We start from the raw sequence: 24513 nt of genomic DNA on the forward strand, positions 1-24513 counted from the left end.
TGTGTCTGGAGTTGTGATTTCTGTGTTTTAATCTCTGAACACAAATGGGGCCTATGATTGGACAGTGGTTTCTAATCCTAGTTAAAATGTATGTGGATCCATGAGGATCTATGCATCAGATCCATGTTTTTGCACCATTGGAAAGCCTTGCATGGAAGGACCCATGATTCCTGTTTTGTAGTCTTTAGGCAGAGATGATATCTCTTTGACAGTGGTTTGAGGATGATCCTGTGTAAAAATATGTGGATCCATGAGGATCCGTACCTTGGATTGGTGTTTTTCTGCCACTGCAAAGCCATGCGCTCAGGGACCCATGATTTCTGTGTTTTAGTGTGTGAGCAGAGTTGAGACCTATGATTGGATATTGATTTTGGGGTGATCTTGCAGAAAAATCAAGTGGATCCATGAGGATTTGTGCTTTGAATTCATGTTTTTGTGCCACTGCAAAGCCATGCATTGAAGAACACATAATTTCTGTGGTGTAGTCTGTGGGTGCAAACAGGACGCACAATCTGACATTGGTTTAGGGAGGATAACATCTAGAAATTATATGAAACCATGTGACTCTGTAAACATATGAGTAAATTGAGTAAATTTACTCACAAGCAAACCAAGTAAAGCATGCTTTGAGATCATTCTCCAGTTACAAAGCAAAAAACCAGTAGTTTCACAGCTTAAATAAGTGAGATCCTTAATATTGTTATCTTTTTTTTTAAAAAAAAATTAAATATTTCCACAGGAAGGAGCTAAAAATGTATAGCCAGGAAGTAGTTAAATGCTTTCTTTCACACTTAAGGTCATAACAGTTTTGAAGTTGGTAAACTTTCACCTGCCCTCCAGACATTTGCTGTGCTATGCAAATAGCTATCTTTTAGAATCTTGCCCTAAAAAGCAGCGGTTTCCGAGGCTTTCACCTTTTATCAGGACTAATTAAGAAATTCAATTTAGAGCCATTCCTCTATCATTCTAAATGGAAAAAGTGTCAAAAAGAGTATTTTTTTCAGGTATGCAAATTTTGTCTTATCATATTTCATCCTTTTCAAAGGACTGTAAATGAAAATTACTTACATCTGTACAGACTAAAACTGTTACTTTTTTAAAAAATCACAACTCAAAACCCCTTTGCCAAACACCCTCAAATCTGGCACAGAGCAAGAGCAGACTTTCTGCTACATCCATGCCAAATTTGGTGTTGACCTGCAGTCCAGTTTCATAGTTTTAATTTTTTGTTTGGGACATACCTATATTTTGATTTGCCTTATGGAATGCTTCTCTACTTGTAAGTACATAATATCTGACTGCATGCTTGTGCAGCCATAATGGAGTTGGAAGGGGTGTATAAGGCCATCAAATCCAACCCCCTGCTCAATGCAGGAATCCAAATCAAAATATTTCTGATAGTTGAATGTCTTATTATGTCTTGAATGCCTCTAGAGAACACTCACCACTTGCTGAGGTAATTGGTTCCTTTTTCGTACTGCTCTAACAGTTAGGATTAGACATGGGGACAAAGTGCCAAAATGGGGCTTTGTCTTGCTTTGTTGGTCATCAAATTGCCCCCCAGTGACCCAACAAACAACAAATCAATTCATCATTTGTCAGGTCTCTTTTCCTTTGCTTTCCCTCCTCTTACTATGCCCCGAAGAGAAGGGAAAACACTGATTAAAGTGATTGCCCAGCCGATCCCTGCGCAATCACTTTGATCTCTGCTTCCTCTCTTCTTGCTAAGCTCCATGGGGCTTAGCAAGAGGAGGGGGAAATGGATAAAAACTCTGCAGGATCACTTTGATCCCTCCTTTCCCCCTTCTTGCTAAGCTTAGCAAGAGGAAAGCAGGGATCAAAGCGATCTTGCAGCCGAGGCTGCAGGATTGCTTTGATCTCTTTTCCCCTCCTCTTGCTAAACCCCACTGGGCTTAGCAAAAAGGCGGAAAGCAGGGATCAAAGCGATCGCACAGCAGCAATCCCTTTGATCCCTCTTTGATACCTTCCCTCCTCTTCTTATACCACATGGACATAGGAAGAGGAGGAAAAGGGAACCGTGCCTTCCCCCAAGCCTCATCGATAGGATTCCCTTCAGGCAGGCTTTAGCAAGCCACCCAAAGGGAAAACCCCTCTCTGCTTATGCAGCCCAAGGAACAGCTTGTCTGTGGGAACATAAGCAAATAGGGAAGGAAGGGACAAATCTGAAAGGGTTATATTCATTGCTTCATATTCATTGGGGTGTCTGGGGGTATTTAGCAAATTGGGGATATATAACGAATATCCTAATTCATTTTTATATTTGTCCCCATGTCTAGTTAGGATGTTTTTCTTGATATTAAACCAAAACCTGATTTATTGTAACTTGAGCCCATTATTATGTGACCTGCACTCTAGGATGATTACGAACAGATCCTGCTCCTCCGCTTTATGATAGTCTTTCAAGTGCTATCATGTCTCTTATCAGTCTTCTTGTCTCAAGACTAAACATGCCCGGTTCTTTCAATCTTTCCTCATAGGTTTTCATTTCCAGTCTCCTGATCCTCCTCCTCTGAACTTGTTTGACTTTGCTGGCATCTTTCTTAAAATGTGGTATCCAGAATTGGATACAGTACTCTAGATGGGGCCTAACCAGTGCTGAATAGAGGAGAACTAGTACTTCGTGTGATTTGGAGTCTATACTTCTGTCAATTCAGTCTAAAATAGCATTTACCTTTTTTGCTACCATATTATATTGTACTGTTGGTGCATATTCAGCTTATGAATTGGTGTGTTAGAGACAGAGAAAGGGAGAACACACATACATTCTTGTGGAAATGTTACTCCTGTTCTACTGCAAAGTGTCATATTGACATCTCCCAGGAGCTAAAAGAAAAGTGTTGCACTCTCTGAGCCTTTGAATTTTGGACATTTCTGTAGCAGTGATCCTGCTCTTAGTATGAAGTTTGCTCTTGAAGAAACAGTTATAACCTTTCTCTACATTACTTGTCTCCTTACCAACAGCACTACATTTAATTACTGTTTCAGATGACATGGGAGACCAGACTTTGTCAGTACTTGGTGATGAATATTTGACAGTGATTATGCACAAATCTGTTCCGTTGTTGATCGTGGCATTTTTTTTAAAATTCAGATATATAAAATTAACCTTGATGTAGCTAGAAGAACTAGCTGTTGCTGTGTTTTTTTTTCTATTTTATATTTTTCTTGTAGAATAAATACTTTGAAGGGTTAGACAGGCCATATACAAATAACATTTCACATTGGTGAATTTTAAGTTTCATTCTTCTTTAATAAATTAAAACTAGCTCCACTCCAAGGTAACAACAGAACATAAGACATCTATTAATTTTCCCCCATTGTTCAGTCATAATCCTATATAACCTTAACTGTTCTTCCTGTGGAACTGTTAGTCTTTCCCCACTAAAAATGCATAATTAGGCCTTTTGGGATCTCAGCCAATACTATTACAGTACTCATGCATTTGAAGCATCCTGAATTTTATGTTGGTTATTTGTGCAAACAAACTAGCAGGTTTTAATCTCTAAAAGTGGAGATAGGCCTCAGGATTGTAGTTTGTTAGGGTTGAAAAGAATGCAGATTCAATAAGAAAATCTTGATGGGGAAAATAATTTTTGCATTTTGTGAAGTGTACTTTCACATTTCAGAGGGGAAGGTGGAAGAATGAAAGTAAAAAAAAAAAAAACCTTCTCTGGCTTGTAGTGCATTTCTGTGTTTAGTTGAAGCTGTTGCTTTTTATCTTTGAAGACCGAAACAGTTTATGATAATTTTTTAAAACTTGTACTGTTTAAAACTGCCCCAAATACAATGTATGCATCAATGTATTCACCTTCTCTGGATGCTTCTACTAGGTGAGGTGTAGGCATGTAGTAAATGGGGAGAGATGGAATTCTTAGTGGTGGAGCTCTGTTTGTGAGATGCAACAGGTAGAAAAAAATATCTATCATTTATAAAGTGTTAGAACATTTGCTTTCCTAGATTTTATAATGGATTATAGTGGGTTAGTTTCTTTCCCTTATATATTCCAAACGTACAGTAAAATCTCACGCAGGCTAGCCATAGATTCTGCAAAGGTTATTGTCAGGCTCATCATTATAACACTGAGGGTGGTGAGAAAAAAATGTAAATCTCTATTACTGTAATACCCATCCTGACCAAGAAGTTGAAATTTAGCCTCTGCATGAGAGATTTCATTTGTCTAATAAAGGCATCACCTACCTACGTCTTCGAATCATGTACAAGAACCACATAGCTTTTTCCTTTTTTATTCATGTAGACATGGATACTGATACAACTTCTATTGACATCACGTCTCTGTCTTGAGACATAATGAGATCGATCTAATTTTATTCCCAGTCTTACCTAATCCATTAAAATGAAAAGGACTTGTTATTCAACACTTTCATAGGCTCATTTGGCTGAAATCCAGTTGCACAAATAGTGTAAATTTAAGAAGTAAATTGTCATAAATTAAGAAAACTCTGTAAATGTTATCTGTTGCATACTGAATTATAAGTATTACTCCATGTTCTATGGAGATTTCTTAATCTGCGGCAAACCAGCTTTAAAAGTTGTGTTGTAACATCATTTCGGGCAATGATTTTAATGGATCTCCACTAGTTGGGACAAAGATTGGATTTATCCCAAAAGGTTTTAATTTTGGTTTGCTGCTGGTTGTTTTTGTTATTGTGTAGCAATTAGTATATCACTAAAGATGTTATTTTATAAAGCCTAAAAATATAGGGTGTCTTTTAAATAATTGAACAATTTTATACAATTGACGAAAGGGGTTGATTTACAACTGTTACTACTCTCACGTATTTGCTTCCCCAATGCATTTGGGTGAAGAGCCTTTTCAGGATGATATGAATGGTCCCAAATCTACATTATTCATCACAAGCTGTGATTTTCATCTCTACAGTAATTCCTATTCTCAGTGGAATTAAACATTGGCAGTGTTTCTGTCAGTAAGGTTCCTTTTACTAAGAGGCTCTGTGCTGGCATTTAGTCAGGTTTTCAGTTACCTGTTTAGACCTCTAGTTTAAACCACACATACTACTTTTGCTGTTTTGTTCAAAATGTGTTGTACATTACTCTTTTTATCCCCTTCTTTTTCAGTGTGCCAAGGAACCAACAACAAGCTGACACAGCTTGCAAGTTTGGAAGACCACTACAACAGCCTGAAGAGAATGTATGAGGGCTGTGAGGTGGTGCTTGGCAATCTTGAGATCACTTATATGAATGACAACTATAATCTCACTTTTTTGAAGGTTAGTATGATGATTCATATTGCTATGATTCAGGGGTCAATGAGGAAGAAGATTGCTTGTGGCAGTATTTTAAAGTAGGAATGAATGCCCTGGTTCCCAGTTACTTCTGTTGGTGAACCACTTTGCTAAGGAACACTTCATGCTACATTTCTTAATTACCTCCTTATCCCATTCTCCTTTTGCAAATGGCAATTGTCTGTACCCGTCTCTTATCATAGCAGCTGGGACTCCTGGATAGTACAGCAAAGACACTTGGAGGGCTTTCCTAGGAACCTCCACACTAACATGGCCTTAAAAAAACTTATCAAAAATAGGTTTTAACTTGTGAAGACTAATACACATCAAACAATTCCAGGTCTGGAAATAATGACTCATGTATAGTTGTGAATTTGCTGTCTGTTCTAAGCAGAATATAAGGCTGTTTCAGTCAAGCTATGTAGTCAAGCCATGGGTTGCAGCAATAAAGAGTTTTTGTGAAAAATATCTTGAAATGCTTTTATGAAACAACACAGAATTTGGGGCATGAGTTAGTTACTTTATCATTGCAAAGGACTTTGCATCTTATGTAGTGAATTCTGCTGAGTACAGTGGTGCCCCGATGGACGATTACCCCGCTTGACGACGAATCCGCTTAACATTGAAGTTTCTGTAGAAAATGGCTCCCCGCTGCGTTAGGGATGGATTCCTTGCATTAGAGGCACCAGAAAATATCTGCCGTATGGAAGATCTTCGCTGGATGAGCAGGTATTTCACCCATTGGAACGCATTAACCGGGTTTTAATGCGTTTCAATGGGTTTTTTATTTTCACTTTACGATATTTTCGCTCTACAGCGATTTCGCTGGAACGAATTAATGTCGTTAAGTGAGGCACCACTGTAGTGTGTGTATACATATACACAACACTACCAGTTAAAAAGAGCAGCCCACCAAGATAAAGCAGTCATCAATAGTGCTGATTCCCATAGCAGAAATTAATAATTTTGAAAGCTTGCAACTCATAAATTAGCACTTTACAGTTAATTATTAAAGAGTTTTGTGCATTGAAGAATACTAATGTCTATGTGTGAAAAAAATGAATAATTGCCTTACTATGACTTTCAGTGTAGAACTAAGTTTTGTTGCAATGATGGCATAAAAGTTGCATAAAAATGAAACATCTAGATATCTGAAGAGCTAGATATCTGAAGGACATACCTGTTCTACAATACAGTGGTACCTCAACTTATGAACATCCCTACCGATGAACATTTCAACTTACAAACAACTTCACTCGCAAAATTTTGCATCAACTTGCGAACTGAGCTTTGACGTACGAACCATAAAAGACAGGAGAAAAGGGTGGGAAATTTAAATTTACTAACTGTTGGTGGTGAAGAGGCTGCTTCTTTGTAGCTCTTTCTCCCCAAAGGTTAGGGAAAGGGATATGGTTGGGGTAGCCCAGAGCCAGGAGGCTTCAGCCTCCTGGATGCTCTGGCAGGGGCGGCGGGCAGTGAGGGTGACCCAGAGCCAGGAGGCTTGAGTCTCCTGGATGCTCTGGTGGCAGTGGTGGGGGCAGCAGAGGCAGTGGTCGCCCAGCACCGGGAAGCTTGAGCTGGCTGGATTTCTTTGGCTGCTCACTCCCGGCCACGATGGAGACAGCGATTGCCAGCGCTGGGACGCTTGAGCTGGCTGGTTTTCTTTGGCTGGTCGCCTCCCGGATGACCTCCTGATTGCTCCTCCCTGCCATCCGCCATTTGAATTTCCTACCATCGGCCCATGGAGGTTGGTGCAGAGCAAGTGGAAGGCGAGCTGGGAGGCGAGCGTCCAAAGCACCCTCGCCAGGCTCAAGCCTCCCGCCAGTGGCGGTCACAGCAACAGGGGAAGCCCGGGAGGCTCAAGACACTTCAGACTGGTAAGATGCGCCTTTTTCCTTTTAAAAAACTGTTCTGGGTGGGTTTTGGAGGGTGGGTTTGGATTGGGGGGTTTATGTTTCTGTGGTGTGTTGTTTTGTTTTGGGGTTTATTTATTTTTGCAGTCCCAGCGTGGGACTTGCTCCAGTGTTTTTTTTGTTGTTGTTGTTTTTTGTTTGTTTTTTGGTATTTTTTTAAATGCTGGAACGGATTAGTCCCGTTCCCATGCATTTCAATGGGAAATGGTGCTTTGACTTACGAACATTTTGACGTACGAGCACCATGCCAATATGGATTACGTTCGTAAGTTGAGGTACCACTGTATAGCCATTTAATAATCAATCAAATCTAGATTTTTTTAGATTATCAAAATGTTCAAGTTCTCAAAATGAATTAAGGTATTTTCAGAGCAAAATTTAGACAGATAATTTAATCTCAGGAGACCAAAGCTTGTTTTACCAGTGAAAAACAAGAAATCCTTTACTGGCTCATCACCATCTTAATCAAATTCATATCCTCACAATTCGTGCCAATGCACCCTGTGGCAAACAATGAGCCAATAAACACAAAATTGACAGAAAAGACTATTAAATACAAGATAGATTATAAAATATAAGCAGAAAACTGTATTCTGTGCTCATACAGCACCTGAAAACTGAAAGCTGTGTTTTTGGGTGTGTTGATAAGAAAACAAAAAGCCTAATCCCATGTATACATTGAACCTGAAACCTTTTGTGTCAAACAGCAACTAGAATCTTACTTGCAGTTTTAAAAGAGGCAGCTGTGTCAGTCTGTGCAGTCATATCAGGCAAAATCCAAAGAAAGAAAAACAAAACAAAAAAGAGAAAAATATGTGGCACCTTAAAGACTGTTGTGTCCATGAAAGCTCACATTAAAATATAATAGTATTTACAGTGTCAGAATCATACTCGTGTTCACGTACAGTAAGGTCTGTGTAATGCACCAGGGCTAAACAACAATTCATGAGATGCTGGTGTGCATTCAGATTGCAAACCTTGCACAAAAGCCAATACTGTAGAATTCTCATGACTATTTCTTCATTTGTTTCATAGGAAGTGAATTCCACACTTATAAAACCTACTTTTAACTGGTCTGTTTGTCTCTGTTGTATTTGTTTTGAGCTAATCCGAAGGACAGGGCATGTCTGGTGGTTTACAGGGGCCTTTTCAGAGCTTAGTGGACCACACGCACCCATATAAGAAAAAAGAGCCCCAAACCTAACTTGCATTGGACAAATAATGGCCAGTTGCTATCCTGAAACCTTCGGAGCTCTATTTAAAAGCTATTTGACAGGACAGGATGCATTTCAGCTTTTTGAAAAACCAGAAGTAATTTTCTGGTCACTGTTGTGTCAGTTTTACCTAATTTCACTGATCACATCTAAGGGTTCATGTGTGAATTTACACTGGATTATTTTACCTAAATCATAATTGCCCTGTCTATTCTCTCTGTCATGGGTAACACCTACCTCTTTGGCACAATGATGACCAGAAAGCATTTTACCTTTCATATTCTATAAAATAAATGGGTCTTAAATCCTGACCTCTCTGAGGCATTAGCGTCTACTAATAGGCTAAAAACTCACAGTCCAGCGAAGATCTTCCATATGGCGGCCATTTTCGGCGCCTGTATAGCGAGGAATCCGTCCCTAAGCACAGCGGGGAGCCATTTTGAGCACCCGGCACGATTTTGACAACCCGACAATTGTGATCGCAAAAACATCGTTGGGAACCGGATTCGTCGTAATGTGGGGTAATCATTAAGCAGGGCATGACTGTATATAGTAATGTCCAAGTTCTCACGTGTAGGCTCAATAAACTGGTTAGCAATTTGTGTTTCTGAAAAATGCCATCCCTAAATATTGTAGCCAGAGAATATGCCGACCATAGATGAAACAGTGTTGTAAGGACATTCTACTTCAGAGAAGCCGTAATGGACTTTTCCTCTCTCTACTACAAAAGCCTTAACAACAACTAGTCTTCTGGATTTTGTCTTAATAAGAATTTGTGTGTCATTTTTTATAAGAATAGCATTTTATTGTTTCCAGTCTGCTTTCTTCCAAAATATAAAGCCAAAAGATTAATAGAACCTTTGGGATTAATAGCTTTTAAGAATTCCTCACACAACCAAAAAGACATTGATTTTCTGTGTTCTCGTGTACCTTCCAGAGCATACAAGAAGTAGCTGGTTATGTGCTTATAGCAATGAATACAGTGAAAATTATTCCATTGGAGAATCTCCAGATAATCCGAGGAAACACCCTTTTGGAAAATGCTGCTCTGATAATTTTACTAAATTACAATGAAACGAGGGGACTTGAAGAGCTGCCAATGAGACATTTAGCAGGTGAGATCTTTGGGAAGGACAGGTGCAGTGATGATGACGATGATTATGATGATACAAACATATTGTTAGTTACAAATCTGGGAGTCTTCAGCAGATCATTTGCCTATAATGTGTCATTATGAAAACCTAGAGCTAACCAAATGCTTCATACTCAGATTTCCTTTTTTTTTCTTTTGCTAAATTGTGGCAGTAGTGTGCTTGTTAAACCACATGACCTTCTTAGTACAGTAGTATTTATTTTTCAACATGTAAGTTGTTTTTCAGAATAGTCAAACTGTTTCACAGCCTAGTAAACTGTTCCAGAGAGAACCTCCAGCCCCCAGGTTGAATGCAGTCCAAAAGATGGTTGTTGTGGGGTTTTCAGGTTTTTGGCAGTGTTCTGAAGGTTGTTCTTCCTGACGTTTCACCAGTCTCTGTGGCCGGCATCTTCAGAGGACTGGAGTAGGAACTCTGTCCATGCTCTGTTGCTGTTTGTTGGATAGTTGAGTATTTATAGCTGTGGGAACAGCTTTTGTCTTTTTTCAGGAGATAGGGTGATCAGCATGTTTCTTCTTGTGATAAGGGGGGGAGAGATTATCTGTCACTGTGATTGATGGGTGCAAATATTCAGCTATCCAACAAACAGCAACAGAGCACAGACAGAGTTCCTACTCCAGTCCTCTGAAGATGCCGGTCACAGAGACTGGCGAAACGTCAGGAAGAGCAACCTTCAGAACACAGCCAAAGAACCCAAAAAACCCACAACAACTATCAGATCCCAGTGTGAAATACATAGTCCAAAAGCTTCTTTTCCTCCTATTTCCAAATATTAACAGTCATAATTAGAACTGGATCAGCCGCCTGTGATATTTTCTGAGTAACAAGAGGGTAACTCATTTAAATTCTATTGGGTAGAATCTAGCAGGATATTTATGCCTGCGTACATGCAGTGCTGTAACATGGAGTGGCAGGGAGTTGTTACTTACAAATCCCCAACTGAATTCCTAGTAGCACACCAGTTGCATGACTCAGCATATGACTAGAAATTTAGTTGGGGGCTTATTGATTAGGAGCTAGTCTCTCCTCCACATTCCACTTTTGCACTTGTGTAGGCATAAATTCAATTGGACTCTGGTCACTTAAAATGTTTAAGTATACATTAACTGTAAGAAACACTAGAACTTCAAATCAAGATGAAACCACTAAAGGTACATCTGAGCTGCTTATGGATTCCCCATCTGAACTTGCATCCACCATCCTTCTGCCACCTTTATATGCAACACATTTTCTAACATCAGTCTGCTGATCTTATAGAATTGAGCCTGTGGGAGAGGGTGGGCTTTTATAGGTTTTTATCTCCTTTCTCAAGAAATACTGCCTTTGTGCCTAGGATATTTGCAGATAATACCTTTAACAGTTTGTTGTGCTGATACCTGAATAACTAAGAGAGGATGTTCCCTCACTTTTCAGTTGCATCTATATGGACAAAGTAGGGATTTGAGTTAAGTAGAGAATAATCTTGCTTATGTATACTGAGTTTGTATAACAGACTAAGTTTCTATAGTTAAGAAAGGTCTAGCCATGCAAGCCTATTGTATATAAGCTCAGAAATAAGTCCCACTGTATCCAGTGGAGTTTACTCTTAGGCATGTGAATTAAGAATCACAGTTCAAGTATTTTCCAGTCATAGCCTCCCTCTTCCCACAGAAAATGTGTCTAAAAACACCTAAATAAATAAAATGGGTTTTGCTTAGTAGAGTGGTGCCCTGCATAGCGACGTTAATCCGTTCCAGATTAATCGTTGCTATCCGGAAACATCGCAATGCGGTAGGGAAAACCCCATAGAAACACATTAAACTTTGTTTAATGCATTCCTATGGGGCGAAAACTCACTGTTATCCGAAGATCCTCCATAGCCCCGCCATTTTCGCCGCCTCGGTAAGCGAGGGCAGCGCGCGAAAATGGTTGTGGCGGCCATTTTGGAACTGCCGATCAGCTGTGTGAAAATGGGGCCTTTGGTCCTCCCAAAGCCCCCATTTTCACACAGCCGGCCGAAGCGCTTCGGAACGACGGTGGGGGAGCCCTCCCCCGCGGCCGCTCCAAAGTGCCTGCCCCAAAAATGCCGGCTGGCGCTTGGGAGCGGCCACAGGGGAAGGGTCCCCCGCTGTCGTTCCGAAGCGCCAGCTGGCCGAAGCGCTTCGGGATGACGGCGGGGGAGCCCTCCCCTGCGGCCGCTTCCAAGCGCCCACACCAAACACGCCGGCCAGTGCTTGGGAGCAGCCGCAGGGGAAGGCTCCCCTGCTGTCGTTCCAAAGCGCCGGCTGGCCGAAGCGCTTCGGAACGACGGCGGGGGAGCCCTCCCCTGTGGTTGCTCCCAAGCCCCCGCCAGGGGCCTATGGGGAAAAATCGCAAAGCGATTTTTCCCCATAGGGAACATTGCAATGAGATCGCTTTTGCGATCGCAAAAAACGAATCGCTATGCAGATTCATCGTTAAACGGGGCACTCGTTATGCGAGGCACCACTGTATATGAATGAATTTATTTATTATGGTCAGGTGACCAGCTCGTAAAACATATTTTTGACTAAAATATACAAAATGCAGTTTAAAAATGTACAACCATTTCATAAAACATGATGCTAAAATATACAAAATGCAGTTTTAAAATATAAAATCAGTTCATAAAACATTTTATGTGGTTAAAATACACAAAATGCAATTTTAAAAGGTGTACAGCCAGTTCATAAAATATATTATACGGTATGGTTAAAATATGAATGTTTCCTCCCTTTGGTTGGGGCCACAACATTTCTCTATGCTTGACATTAAACCACCCTCATGTTAAAACCAGTCGACCTGTGAACTCAGGAGACTATAAGGGAGTGCTGTGTCATTGCTGCTACACAACATTTTGCTGCAGAGCATGAAATAAAGGGGTCTTGATAAGAAAGAAGTAGCCTGATGTAAAATTCATTAGGTCTCCCTGGATATCTGAGAATGATTCGGCTCAAGAGGTTAGTGCGTAGATCTTGATAAAAAAAAGACAGTACAGTAAGACATGACCTACAGTTTCCACTTGGTCATCATTACATAGACATAGGCAATCCGAAATAGGTATATGTTGAAGTCTTCCTTCCATGAGTTAGAAGGTAAAACATTAAGTCTCGCTAATGTAAAGGCTCTTCTGGTCTTTGTTGACATTGTGCTCTTCAGATATGAAGATATTTTGCTTAATGTAGTAAATTGCTCTAGAATAGGCCCGCTGAATCTTTTGGGATTTAGTGAGCCAACTCCTCTGTAATTCCATTGAATGACATATGCATAATCTATCTGCATAGCAACTTACTATGGTAAAGTAAGGTACAGTTAGAATACACCTACTTGAATCCAGTGGAAGAGTGACGCACCAAATCCCATTGATTCACTGGGCCTAATGTGATTTAGCAAATGAAGCAATAGGATTTGGCTATTGGGATTTACTTTTGTGTAAATCTGCATTGGTTAGTACTATGAACTGTATGGTTGTTGTAGGTTTTCCGGGTTGTTTGGCTGTGTTTTGGAGGTTTTCCTTCCTAGCATTTCGCCAGTCTTTGTGGCCAGCATCTTCAGAGGACAGGAGTTAGAACTCTGTGTTCTGGTGTAGTGTGTGGGATAGTTGAGTATTTGTAGCTGTGGGATCAGCTTTTTGTCCTTTTCAGGAGATTGAATGATTATGGTGTGCAGTCCAGCTTGTTTCAGGGCATGTTCAGCTACTGCCGATTATTCTGGTTGAAAAATTGGCAGTAGCTGAACATGCCCTGAAACAAGCTGGACATTAAATCCTATTTCAAAAGACATAAGTACTGGACAACACCAGCAATCATTATATTAGACTACATAGGGAAGCCATTGAAATCCACAAACACCAGCACAGTTTCAACGAAAAAGAAGAAAGTCTAAAACTCAACAAAGCCTGGTTCCCAGGACTAAAAAATACAGCCTGCAAAAAGGTCAACAAACTCTACCCAGCAACAAGGACCATTGATCACTGCATATAAAAGACTAGCTAATGACACCCATCAATCACAGTGACAGATCACCTCCCAGTTATCACAATAATACACCCATAACAAAAAACACCCTGATCACCATAATCACCCAATCTCCTGAAAAGGACAAAAAGCTGATCCCACAGCTACAAATACAGTGGTGCCCCGCATAGCGATGATAATCCGTTCCGGAAAAATCGTCGCTATACAAAACAAAAAAGCCCATAGGAGTGCATTAAAACACGTTTAATGCATTCCTATGGGCAAAAAACTCACAGTTCTGTGAAAATCCTCCATACGGCCGCCATTTTCGCTGCCCGGTAAGTGAGGAATGGGTGCAAAAACACAGCGGGCGGCCATTTTTTTACCCGGCGGCCATTTTGGAACAGCCGATCAGCTGTTAGAAAAAACATCGCTATGCGAAAATTGGTAAGCGAAACTGCTTACCGATCATCGCAAAGCAATTTTTCGCTATCTAAAACATCACAATGCGATCGCTTTTGTGATCGCAAAAACTTAATCGCTATGCGGATTCATCGTTAAACGAAGCACTCGTTATGCGGGGCACCACTGTACTCAACTATCCCACACACTATACCAGAACACAGAGTTCTAACTCCTATCCTCTGAGGATGCCAGCCACAGAAAAACCTCCAGAACACAGCCAAACAGCCTGAAAAACAACCATCGGATTCCGGCCATGAAAGCCTTTGAGAATATGAACTGCAGTCTAGTGAATACTTTTTTGAGAATAAGCCTCATTGAGCATTAAAGTTGATGCCTTGATGCATGTGCAGAGTACAGAATATTAAATAAATTTGTACAATGGTGATATTTTTCATTATTTACTTAGCCTGTTAGGGCAAGGTTAACGTAAGGAAGTGTATTCAGATTCAGAAATATCCGGAGTTCCCTGAATAATGCCATAGATGGTTTCATATATGTTTGAATCCAAATTTGATAGATCCAAATATCTGTAATAATATTTCCTAATATTTGGAGTCCCATCTACTCCTATAGATTAGAAAGCAAAAGGCTAAGTTTCCGCTTGCTAGAGAAAGACATAAACGTTGGGCATGATTTCTTGAGAAATTAAATTTAAACAAACTCTGGCACCAAGGATAGAGGGGGCAGGGAACTGTGTCTCTTGACTGAGACTGTCAATGGGCAATTGGGGTGAGAGCAGTACATGTAAATGATGTCAGTCTGCACCACTGACATCTAGAAGCAGGCCCAGACACCAAAACCCAAAGGTAGTTTTTCACATTGGTTTGTTCCAACGGAAAGTTGGGCACAGCTGCTTATAAATCTCCAGACTAGGATACTGGGACAGGTTGAAGGAAGCAGGAAAACAGTAGGCCAAATATGATATGGACTCCCTTCCTAAAGGAAGCCACCGACTTGTGTCTACAAGAGCTGAAGAGGGCTATTGAGGTCAGGACTTTTTTGAGATCGCTCATACATAGGGCCGTGATAAATCAGAAGTGACCTGACAGGGTGTAGTAAGAGCAACAACAACAGTGAACTAAACTGTTAACCCTTTTCTACTGACTTTCCAAGTAACAGGAAGTAAAAGCTTTTTTTAAAAACTAGGAAATTGTTACATTGTATTGATCTCTGGTTTCTGTTTGGGCTTTTTCTTCAGTAGACATATATATAATTCAACTTCACTTTCTACACAAAGTGTGTTGTGTAAATGACAAGACTGGTCTAAGTTGCATCTAGCTTTACACATTTTATGGCCATTCCCTTAGCACCATTCCTTATCGCAGGATTGTGGTTCACAAAACTCTTACCAAAGAAGAATTTGGCCTCTTGTTTGAAAAGTTTCCCTACCTCTTTATTTTGCTCTCCTTCAATGCTTCCTTCAATGGACAAACCATTTCACTGCTTAATGTTCTTGTACTAATTTCTTTTTGGCAGAAATTCTAAATGGAGGTGTAAATATTGGCAACAACCCTTATCTCTGCAACATGGACAATGTTTTGTGGGAAGACATTGTTGATACAACTAATGGCAAAGGTTTTGTGCTGTTTAATACTGCGGAAAGAACTTTGTCAAGGACTGACCATAAGTCTTGTAAGTATAATAGAGAAAAATAAAATATTCAAGATGCTTCAACAGTGTTGTTAAAATATCGTCAGCCCATTGGATAATTTCTTAAATTAGAACAGTCACAAAGGAATAGTACGTATTTTATTTCAGCATCTTCCTAAAAACAGGAGTTTGACCCAATAATAGTGTGATAATTATGGATTTCCTTCAAATATGACCAGTTTTAACTACCAAACTGCAAATGACAATTTACACACATACCATGCAATATACAGTATTCATGATGCATATATGAAGGACTAATTGACACATTCCCTAAAACAGTACATCTAAGGGGTTCAAAAATGTGTGGCATGAATATAACAAGCATGTACAGTGGTGCCTCGAATAGCGAGTGCTCCAATTAACGAAGAAATCGAATAACGATGTGTTTTTCAGGGCATTTTTACGTTTCTATTAGCGATGGCCCCTATGGGCGATTTTCGGTTAGTGGTGGTTGGGGCGGTGGTGGGGGCGGGGGAAGGGAAAGGGGCCCTGGCGCGGCCATGCGCCTGGCTCCCCTTCTCCCAATCCACCTCCTCCTCTTCCTCCAAGGAGGCGGCAGGCGCTCAGCCCCAGGCTGGCGGTGGGGGAAGGGAAGGGGCCCTGGCACGGCCGTGCGCCTGGCTCCCCTTCTCCCGATCCACCTCTTCCTCTGAGGAGGAGGCGGGCGCTTAGCCCCGGGCCGGTGGTGAGCGGCACTTCGGCTGGCTCGCTCCTCCTGGGGTGGTGGTGAGCGGTGGCCACCCATCTCCCGGCGGCCCGGCCGGGCCTCCTCCGGCTCCGGCTCCTCCTGGCAGCGCTGGGGGTCGAGGGAGGAGGACAGAGGGACCCGCCAGGCGCCCCCCGGCAGGCAGGGACGGGCAGGCGGCCGCGACACTCCTTCTGGGCTGGCTGGCTGGCTTCCTCCTCCTTCCTCGCTCCCGCGCTAGCTGGCTTTGTTCTTATTTTTTAATTTTTGTTCCCCCATTGAGATGCATTGAATAGGTTTCAATGCATTTCAATGGGGCAACCACGTTTTGATTAGCGATGTTTCCCATGGAGATTTTTGAATAGCGACGGCAATTCGTTCCAATTGGAACGGATTAGCCGGCTTTCAATGCATTTAATGGGAAACCGCGTTTTGAATAGCGAAGAAATCAAATAGCGATGTTTTTTGCGGAACTCATTAACATCGCTATTCGAGGCACCACTGTATTTTCAAACATATATGTGCCGAACAGCAGATGCTGGTTCTCTTTCAACTATACATTTTACAGAAGTGCTTCATATGTTACCCATTTGTGCTTAAATTGTTTCTTAATATAAAAGTTTAATTGTATCATGAAAGTATTTGCCTAGCATTCTTAAGTTATAAGTATGATAACATAAGCTGTTTGCAACAATTGCAGATGAATTACCCAAACCTTTTATTGCTTCTTTTAGTTCATGTTTATCAGTCATTCCAGAATTGTCTCTACCATATGTGCAAAATACATTCTGTCATTCAAAGATGCAATTCCAGACTTCTGCAAAGTCACTGACATTCATGTCACCTTTGTTATATTTGTCAAACAAGGATAAGAGGAATCTCACTGTTGTTGGATGAAATGGTATCCACATTCCATTGGAGAATGCATGCTACAACTTACTGTCCAGTATGATCCCACTGCAGTCCTTATCAACATTTTGAAAAACTCCCCACAAAAAGTTGAGGTTGGGCATTTGCATTGCCACCATTGTCTAGACTTACTCCAGGAGCAAGATACATAGGGAAGGAAAAGAAACAATCACACATCCGTCTGCTAGCTCAGAAGGCTCTTCTTATAATAACCTATTCTAAATTCCAGTTAGAATTGCAGCCAGAGATGAAAAGAATAACGGCTGCTTTTTCCATTTCCCCTGCTTGAAGACACAAAAACTTACTGGCAGACACACATTCCTTTGACAGAACTCCTCAGTTTCTGGAACTGGCAGGAATGAATCCACACCTTTATGCTGCTTTTATTAATACAAAGCCTGAAACAGTTGGAACAGTGTAGTTTGTAATTCAGTACATACTAGATTTTGTCCAATCATTTTGAAAACCTATCCCTCATTCTACCCTTATAGCAGAAACTGTTGCTAAACAATCTTTTACTGGTTTGGAGGGGCATTACTAAGGACGAGGCCACCTTTAACTATGTGCTTACAAAAGGCGGGGAGAGATGTCTGCTGGTCATTTCGCAGATAATCTGAAAACCTGTTGCTTCTGTTACAGTATGTAAGGCGGATGACAGCATCAGCCACGGCTATTTTTCAGGAACAAAACATTTGTTACTTATCCTCTGAAGATCCTGAGGCTCCCATGGAATCCCATAGAATCCCTTTCATTGACAAGAAGCCATTGGGAGAACAGGAAAGGAAACTCTTTAATTGCCAAAAATCAGCACCACCAGTAAATGCCCAAAATAGATTATGGTCATACATTATCATCCATACCACCACTGCAGCTCACCCGATGCTGGTGGTGGAACAAGCAGGTCCCCTTTTCTCTCTATTTTTCAAAATATTCTGCAGAGGTTACTGAACATAATGGAGCGTCTCCGCTCAGCATGTCCAAAATGTCTATAAAACTTCTGACAGAAAGAAAGGAGACCTGTTGGTTTTCATCTTCCGGTTGTCTGATTAGTCTCTCTTATTATCATGTGTTAATGACAGCAGCAACAGAATCTTACAGTCTTTTCTTGATTTAACTTTTATAGAAGGAACGTTGTGATGGGGATTAGAGCAACACAAAGGTTAGGTCTCATGTGCCACCATCATTGGCCAGAGTGTCTCTCGGCCAATAGACATGGAAGAAAACACCACTCCCATTGCTCAGGCTGTATGGCATTTTCCCTGTTCAATGGCTTCCCATGCCCTTACATATCCAATGCAGACTCCATGTCCTTATCATTAAGGCACTGTCCAGTTTTCCCTAACCATACCTTTAATTCTTCTTTCTTACTCTCTGCTTGTTCACTACCTCACTCCTCCATCTCTACAGCACTTACTTCCCCTAAGGGTTCTTCCTGTTATCACAACTCGGCTTGTTCTCCCTTGCTACTTCTTACATATGAAATATCTCTCTGGTTATCTGGATGGGATCATAATTTTGTTTGAACTTAAAAAGTATAGGGAAAACTATGTGCTATAGAAAACACATCAGTGGAACCTGAAATTATGTTAGTGTTCCAAAGTTGTGATTTCCACAGATCTTCATGACTGAGTGACTGTGATTGCAAATGAAGCCTGTGTTACCTCCTGATAGACGAGTCATGAAACCAGTTTGCAAACTACAGGACGCTGACAATCGAGAGCTTTTCAGCACGTCATGCACTATCTGTAATATATAGCTAACAGAATAAACCATGATTTTCCAAGGTAGAATGACATGGGAAACCGTGGGCTATTCAGAACCCAGTGTGGAAGGCTCAGTCTCCAGTCTTTGCTTATTAAAAGGAGAAGGGAGCATATGAGCCACAAACCTTGCCACTGTGCAAACTCACCATGCTTGCCAAAACATACATATCAGAGAACAGTACCCAAACATGCACACACACACACATGAGAATAATATTTTAATCTACTGTGTTACCTTTTCCTGTTACAAACAAATAACCCAAAGTAGATTTTACTGACTCAATACCTAAACATCTTGTTTGGGATATTTTGCTTATAATAATTTTTAATTATGTGCCATCAAGTCAATTATGATTCATGTCAACCTTTTCCAGGATTTTCTAGGTAGAGAATGCACACAAGTGGTTTACCATTCCCTTTTTCTGGGGGATGCTTTGGGACTGTGCAGCTTGCCCATGGCTATGGAGGCTGGCTCTTCTCCCTAGAGGCACAGGGTTGCCCAACATCTGGCTCTGCAGCCAGCTACCCAAACCACTGAGCTATCCAGCCACTTTTTTATAATAGGAGAAGGCAAAACAATAATAAAAATTACAATTCTCCATTATATGTATCTGAGTCCAGTCTTCTTGTATTTTTGGCTGTGCCTGAAAGAACACAGGTTATTTTAAATACATACCGAACAGCAGCAATGAAATTAGTGTTCTTTGTAGCTGTTTTTAGAAATACATATAAAATGGGCTTCTTATATTTCTTTGGACAAAAAAACTGCAAAAAAAATTAACATGATATGTTTTCATTGGGGAAAAGGCAGACTTCATTCATGTTTTGGGTTGATACTTGTAGGCACTCTTAAGAATTCATTTACAACTTGGGGAGGAATATACATTTTAACTCCTTTTCTATGTTATTTAACAATGATCTAGAACAGAATTGTTTACTGTGATATCAGTGTTTGGTTGAAGCATGTTGGTGATGATATTGTCCTTTAGATCCACTCAGACATTTGAAACACTTACCCAATAGTGCTTATCCAATAATCTACTTTACGTTTAGCCTAAAAACACCATGAAATAATTTATGTTCATGGAAACACGTTGTAAATGAGTTTTTTTCTTATTGTTACTTCTATTCTTTTCTAGGCCCTGTGTGTCATCCCAATTGCACAAGAGGGCACTGCTGGGCACCTGGCCTAGAGAATTGCCAAACAAGTGAGTACCGTATATAAATTGATTTCCCTTAAAAATATATGTATGAACTATAGTTGTCACAATTATGTGAGCATAAATTCTATCAATGTCATCATCCTGTGACTTTACACTTTAATTTAATTTAACTGAAAGCTAAATCCATTTTGATTTGGAACTTGAAGACGCGGGGGAGCTTTAATATCAGAAAGTTGCTGTTGGATCGCTAGCAGCTGTCCCGATCCTGCTGACAGGATTCTGCTAAGAAAAGCTCCCCAGACCGTCCAGAAACTCCCAAAGGCTTTCCCAGTCAAAAGGAATTCTTAGGGAGCCTCAAAACCACAAGGGAACAGGAATAGAATGCTAAATTAAATTAAATTAAATTAAATTGTAACATCACAGGCTGATGTTATCTTTACAATTAATGCCCACAACAGGATTTCAACCAATTAATAATATTACAATAACCCTGCATGGTATTTCAGAATATGGCAATCTGTTCTCTTATATCATATTGACTAGCGAACCAAACATATATCTTATTGGGAATTATAGATTTCTAACCATAGAAATACTGAGCTCAACAAAAGATAGATAGATGCACTTCAGTTCCAATCAGGAGGGGTAAGTATAATGCTTGACTCTCCCTTAACTGAGGTTAAGAAATCAGTTGTGGATTATAAATCCCTTTCTTGCAGCCCCGTCTTCCCATATTAAATGCCTAAGTGTACATCAGCGCTTACATTGGCCACAGTTAAAGCATTCCTATTTAGGTGGGATTTGAAGCAAATTGTGCTTTCAGATCTATTACCTATAGTAAGCTATAGTTAGGTTACCATATTCAGGTGGCTAAAACTGGAATTTAGACATGCCGTTTAGACCATCAGCTGGCTGGGATTCCAAGCTTTCATTAAAACAAGAAGACAACAGCAAGTCTCTTGACTTTGTAGAAGGCAAAATAAATACTCACTATTTTGGTTAACTGTTTTGTGAGAAATCCACATGCACATATCGCAAGTGTAGGATGGCTTAACCTTGGCTGATTGGCAGACAGTTGAAATCTGTTCTGCAACATGACATGCTGCCGTACATACATAAAAAGCAAAGAAAACATTGGAATAGATGCTGCTTGTTAGATTATGGGAGCTGTAGCCCATAAAAGGAACATTTGCAACTGCTGATGTTATGCATCTTCCTTGCCTGCTGAGAGTATGCGTTACATATATAGACTTACGTAATGATGAAAAGTGGAATATGGGAAAGATGGTCAAGCTAGGATATTTCTAGTTGCAGTAAGGTGTTCAGTCTATATTCTTGAAGGAAATAACACCTTGTTTTCCCCATGTTTGCTCTCACTTCCCCCTGCAAATTTCCCTGTAAATCAGATGACAGTGTGTCATTTGTGGGTGATTCCTCTCGTGGATTTATAGAGGCTATTGTTTGCCATCAATAAAAACTGTTGACAAAAATCTCATGAGAGAAGCTCCTATGTGCACCAAAATGTAAATATTTCTTTATGTATATGCAGCATCTCCCCACTTTTCATAAAAATAACATTATAAGACAGATTTTTCTGAGAGGTACTGCTAGGCCCAAGAACATCAAGTAAACTTTGTAACTGAACAAGGATTTGAACTTGAATCTCTTAGTTCTAAGTCCAGTCCTTTAACCATTCCACTATACAGGCTTTCTCAGATCAGTTATTACTAAGGGAATTGTATTGAAATACAGTAGTAGAAAAGCAGTAAACAAGTAATGCATCCAATTTATAAAGTATGCATGATATGCAAATAGGTTGTTTGATTTGTGTGATATGCAAATAGGTTGTGCAGATTTGGAGAACTAAAATATGGCAGCCACACATATTATCACAGTGCATCCTATTTACCTTACATTTTCTACCTAAATCTCTTTGAAACCTACTTTTCACTGGATAATTTTGTGTCCAAATAGGTAAAGGTAAATGTTCCCCTTGACATTTAGTCCAGTCATATCTGACTCTAGAGCACAGCACTCATCCCCGTCTGCAAGCCGTAGAGCCAGTGTTTGTCCATAGACAGTTTCTGTGGTCACGTGGCCAGTGTGACTAGACACAGAATGCCATTACCTTCCCATCATGGTGGTACCTATTTATCTACTTGCATTTACATGCTTTTGAACTGCTAGGTTGGCAGGAACTGGGACAAGCGACGGGAGCTCACTCACTATTGTGTCCAAATAGTGCTCTACAAAAACAAAACACATCTTTTGTTTTAAAAAAATACTGATTATTGGTATGTTGTACATGTACAGTCATGCCCCGCTTTACGATTTCCCCGTTTAATGACGAATCTGCTTGACGGTGAGGTTTTTATGATCACTTTTGCGATTGCAAAATGATGGTTTGAATGGGGTTTTTTCCGCTTTGCGATGATCGGTTCCCTGCTGCGGAACTGATTTTCGCTTTACGACGATCAAAAACAGCTATCGGCGGGTTTTAAAATGGCCGCCGGCTGAAGAAAATGGCCCCCTACTGTGCTTAGGGACGGATTCCTCACTGCACAGGCACCGAAAATGGCCGCCCCTATGGAGGACCTTCACTGGACAGTGAGTTTTCAGCCCATTGGAACGCATTGAACGCATTTCAATGGGCTTTTTATTTCACTTTACGACGTTTTCGCTCTACAGCGATTTCGCTGGAACAAATTAATGTCATAAAGCGGAGCACCACTGTACTCCCCTTCCATGATGCTGAGAAAGACCTATTTCATCACTGCCATTCCTATATGCATCCTTTGTTGTAACAATGATTGTTTCTTTGTTTTCTTGCTCATTCATTTATTTTGTCTTTTCAGTAACAAAGATTGACTGTGCGGCACAGTGTTCAGGCCGGTGTAAAGGGACATTGCCAAGTGATTGCTGCCATACTCAGTGTGCAGCAGGATGTACTGGCCCTAGAGAAAGTGATTGCTTGGTAAGAAGGCCACAGAAACATTCATAGCATTCTCTCAGAACTATACAGCTGATTTTTTTAAAAAAGCAATTCAATTGCAATGCATAGATTTTGAATGGGTTGTTGCACTGCATCTACTGCAAAGAAACCCCAAAGAGAAATACTACATTTGCTACAGATGTAATCTTCAGTTAAATTGGAAAAATATTTTAAAATTGCGAAATATCTATCAAGATCTGTTCTTCTATTTTTCCTTGTTAGCCAGCTCATTTTATTCTTGTTTGGGATAGTCAGACAAGATTTATGTTTTTGCAAATCCTTTGAACTGGCATATAATATTTATTGACCTTTTTTTTTCAAAAAGAAAAAAGAAATTGTTCTCCAGATTACCATTATAAGTCAGGCTAAACTGCACTGATCCTCATCTACCTAATTTTCCTGCATAATTGTTTCTGTTAACCAAAGGAGCAACTGTTGGATAATCAATGTGTGGCCGTGGATCCAGTCTTAGAGTCATACTTTGCGTAGACCTGTTGAAACCAATGGGACTTCTAGAGGGAAGATTTCTATGACATTTCACAATTTCTCTGAAGCCTACATTTGAACCCATAAACTAGTTCAAACATGTTTATGAGTAATCTGGCCTTTCTGATTACTCATAAACATCTCCAAACTCACTCATGAGCTCTAACATAGGTTGCTGGGGGAAAATATGACATGCCATAGAATTCCTTCCCCTAGATAACTATAGCTTGATTAAGGTTGCAATCTTAACTGGCCAAGATGGCTGCAGGCTGGCTGAGCTGACACTAAACCAATTGAGGTTCTGCTGAATTCAATCTGTTCCCCTAAGATAGACTTGTTCCAAATTACTTATGAGCACCTTGGCTGTTGCCTGGCATTGTATTGAGATGTGGGTATAAGTCTGGGCCGAGAGGGATTTGAATTTGGCATAACTCAGGTCTATTTCTCCAACTCTTTTTTTTTTTTTTGGCTCTTCTACTGATCTCAGTCAGCACATCAGTTATGCTAGCAGATTGATTTCTACTAGCAAATCTTAGTTCAATGGAAGTGACATAGCTAGCAACTTGAAATTACCGTGTTTTCCCGAAAATAAGACAGGGTCTTATATTAATTTTTGCTCCAGAAAACGCAGTAGGGCTTTTTCTTTTCAGGGGATGTTTTACTTTTTTTCACGTACAACAATCTACATTGATTCAAATACAGTCATGTCATCTTCTGGTTGCTGCACAATAGTGGAGGCACGGGGTTTCACTTAACTAGGGCTTATTTTGGGGGTAGGACTTATATGACGAGCATCCTGAAAAATCATACTAGGGCTTATTTTCAGGTTAGGTCTTATTTTTGGGGAAACGGTACTTTAATTAAAAGAACAAGCAAATGAG

The 24513-nt window shown here is 40.3% G+C and overlaps 1 protein-coding gene across 3 annotated transcripts in view; it reads left to right on the forward strand.

Annotated features, from left to right (window-relative positions):
• LOC110081594 (epidermal growth factor receptor) overlaps positions 1–24513 on the forward strand; it is a 221186-nt gene that overhangs the window by 119215 nt on the left and 77458 nt on the right. For 2 of the 3 annotated variants that reach the window (XM_073002558.2, XM_073002557.2), the window contains exons 2-6: positions 5119–5270; positions 9350–9527; positions 15458–15613; positions 20131–20199; positions 23010–23128. In XM_073002558.2, coding sequence (XP_072858659.2) covers positions 5119–5270; positions 9350–9527; positions 15458–15613; positions 20131–20199; positions 23010–23128 — 674 coding nt within the window. The remainder of the gene's footprint in view (positions 1–5118; positions 5271–9349; positions 9528–15457; positions 15614–20130; positions 20200–23009; positions 23129–24513) is intronic. The other variant, XM_078377449.1, reaches the window with a different exon arrangement.

This window comes from Pogona vitticeps, chromosome 6 (genome assembly GCF_051106095.1).
Source record: "Pogona vitticeps strain Pit_001003342236 chromosome 6, PviZW2.1, whole genome shotgun sequence".
NCBI lineage: Eukaryota > Metazoa > Chordata > Lepidosauria > Squamata > Agamidae > Pogona > Pogona vitticeps.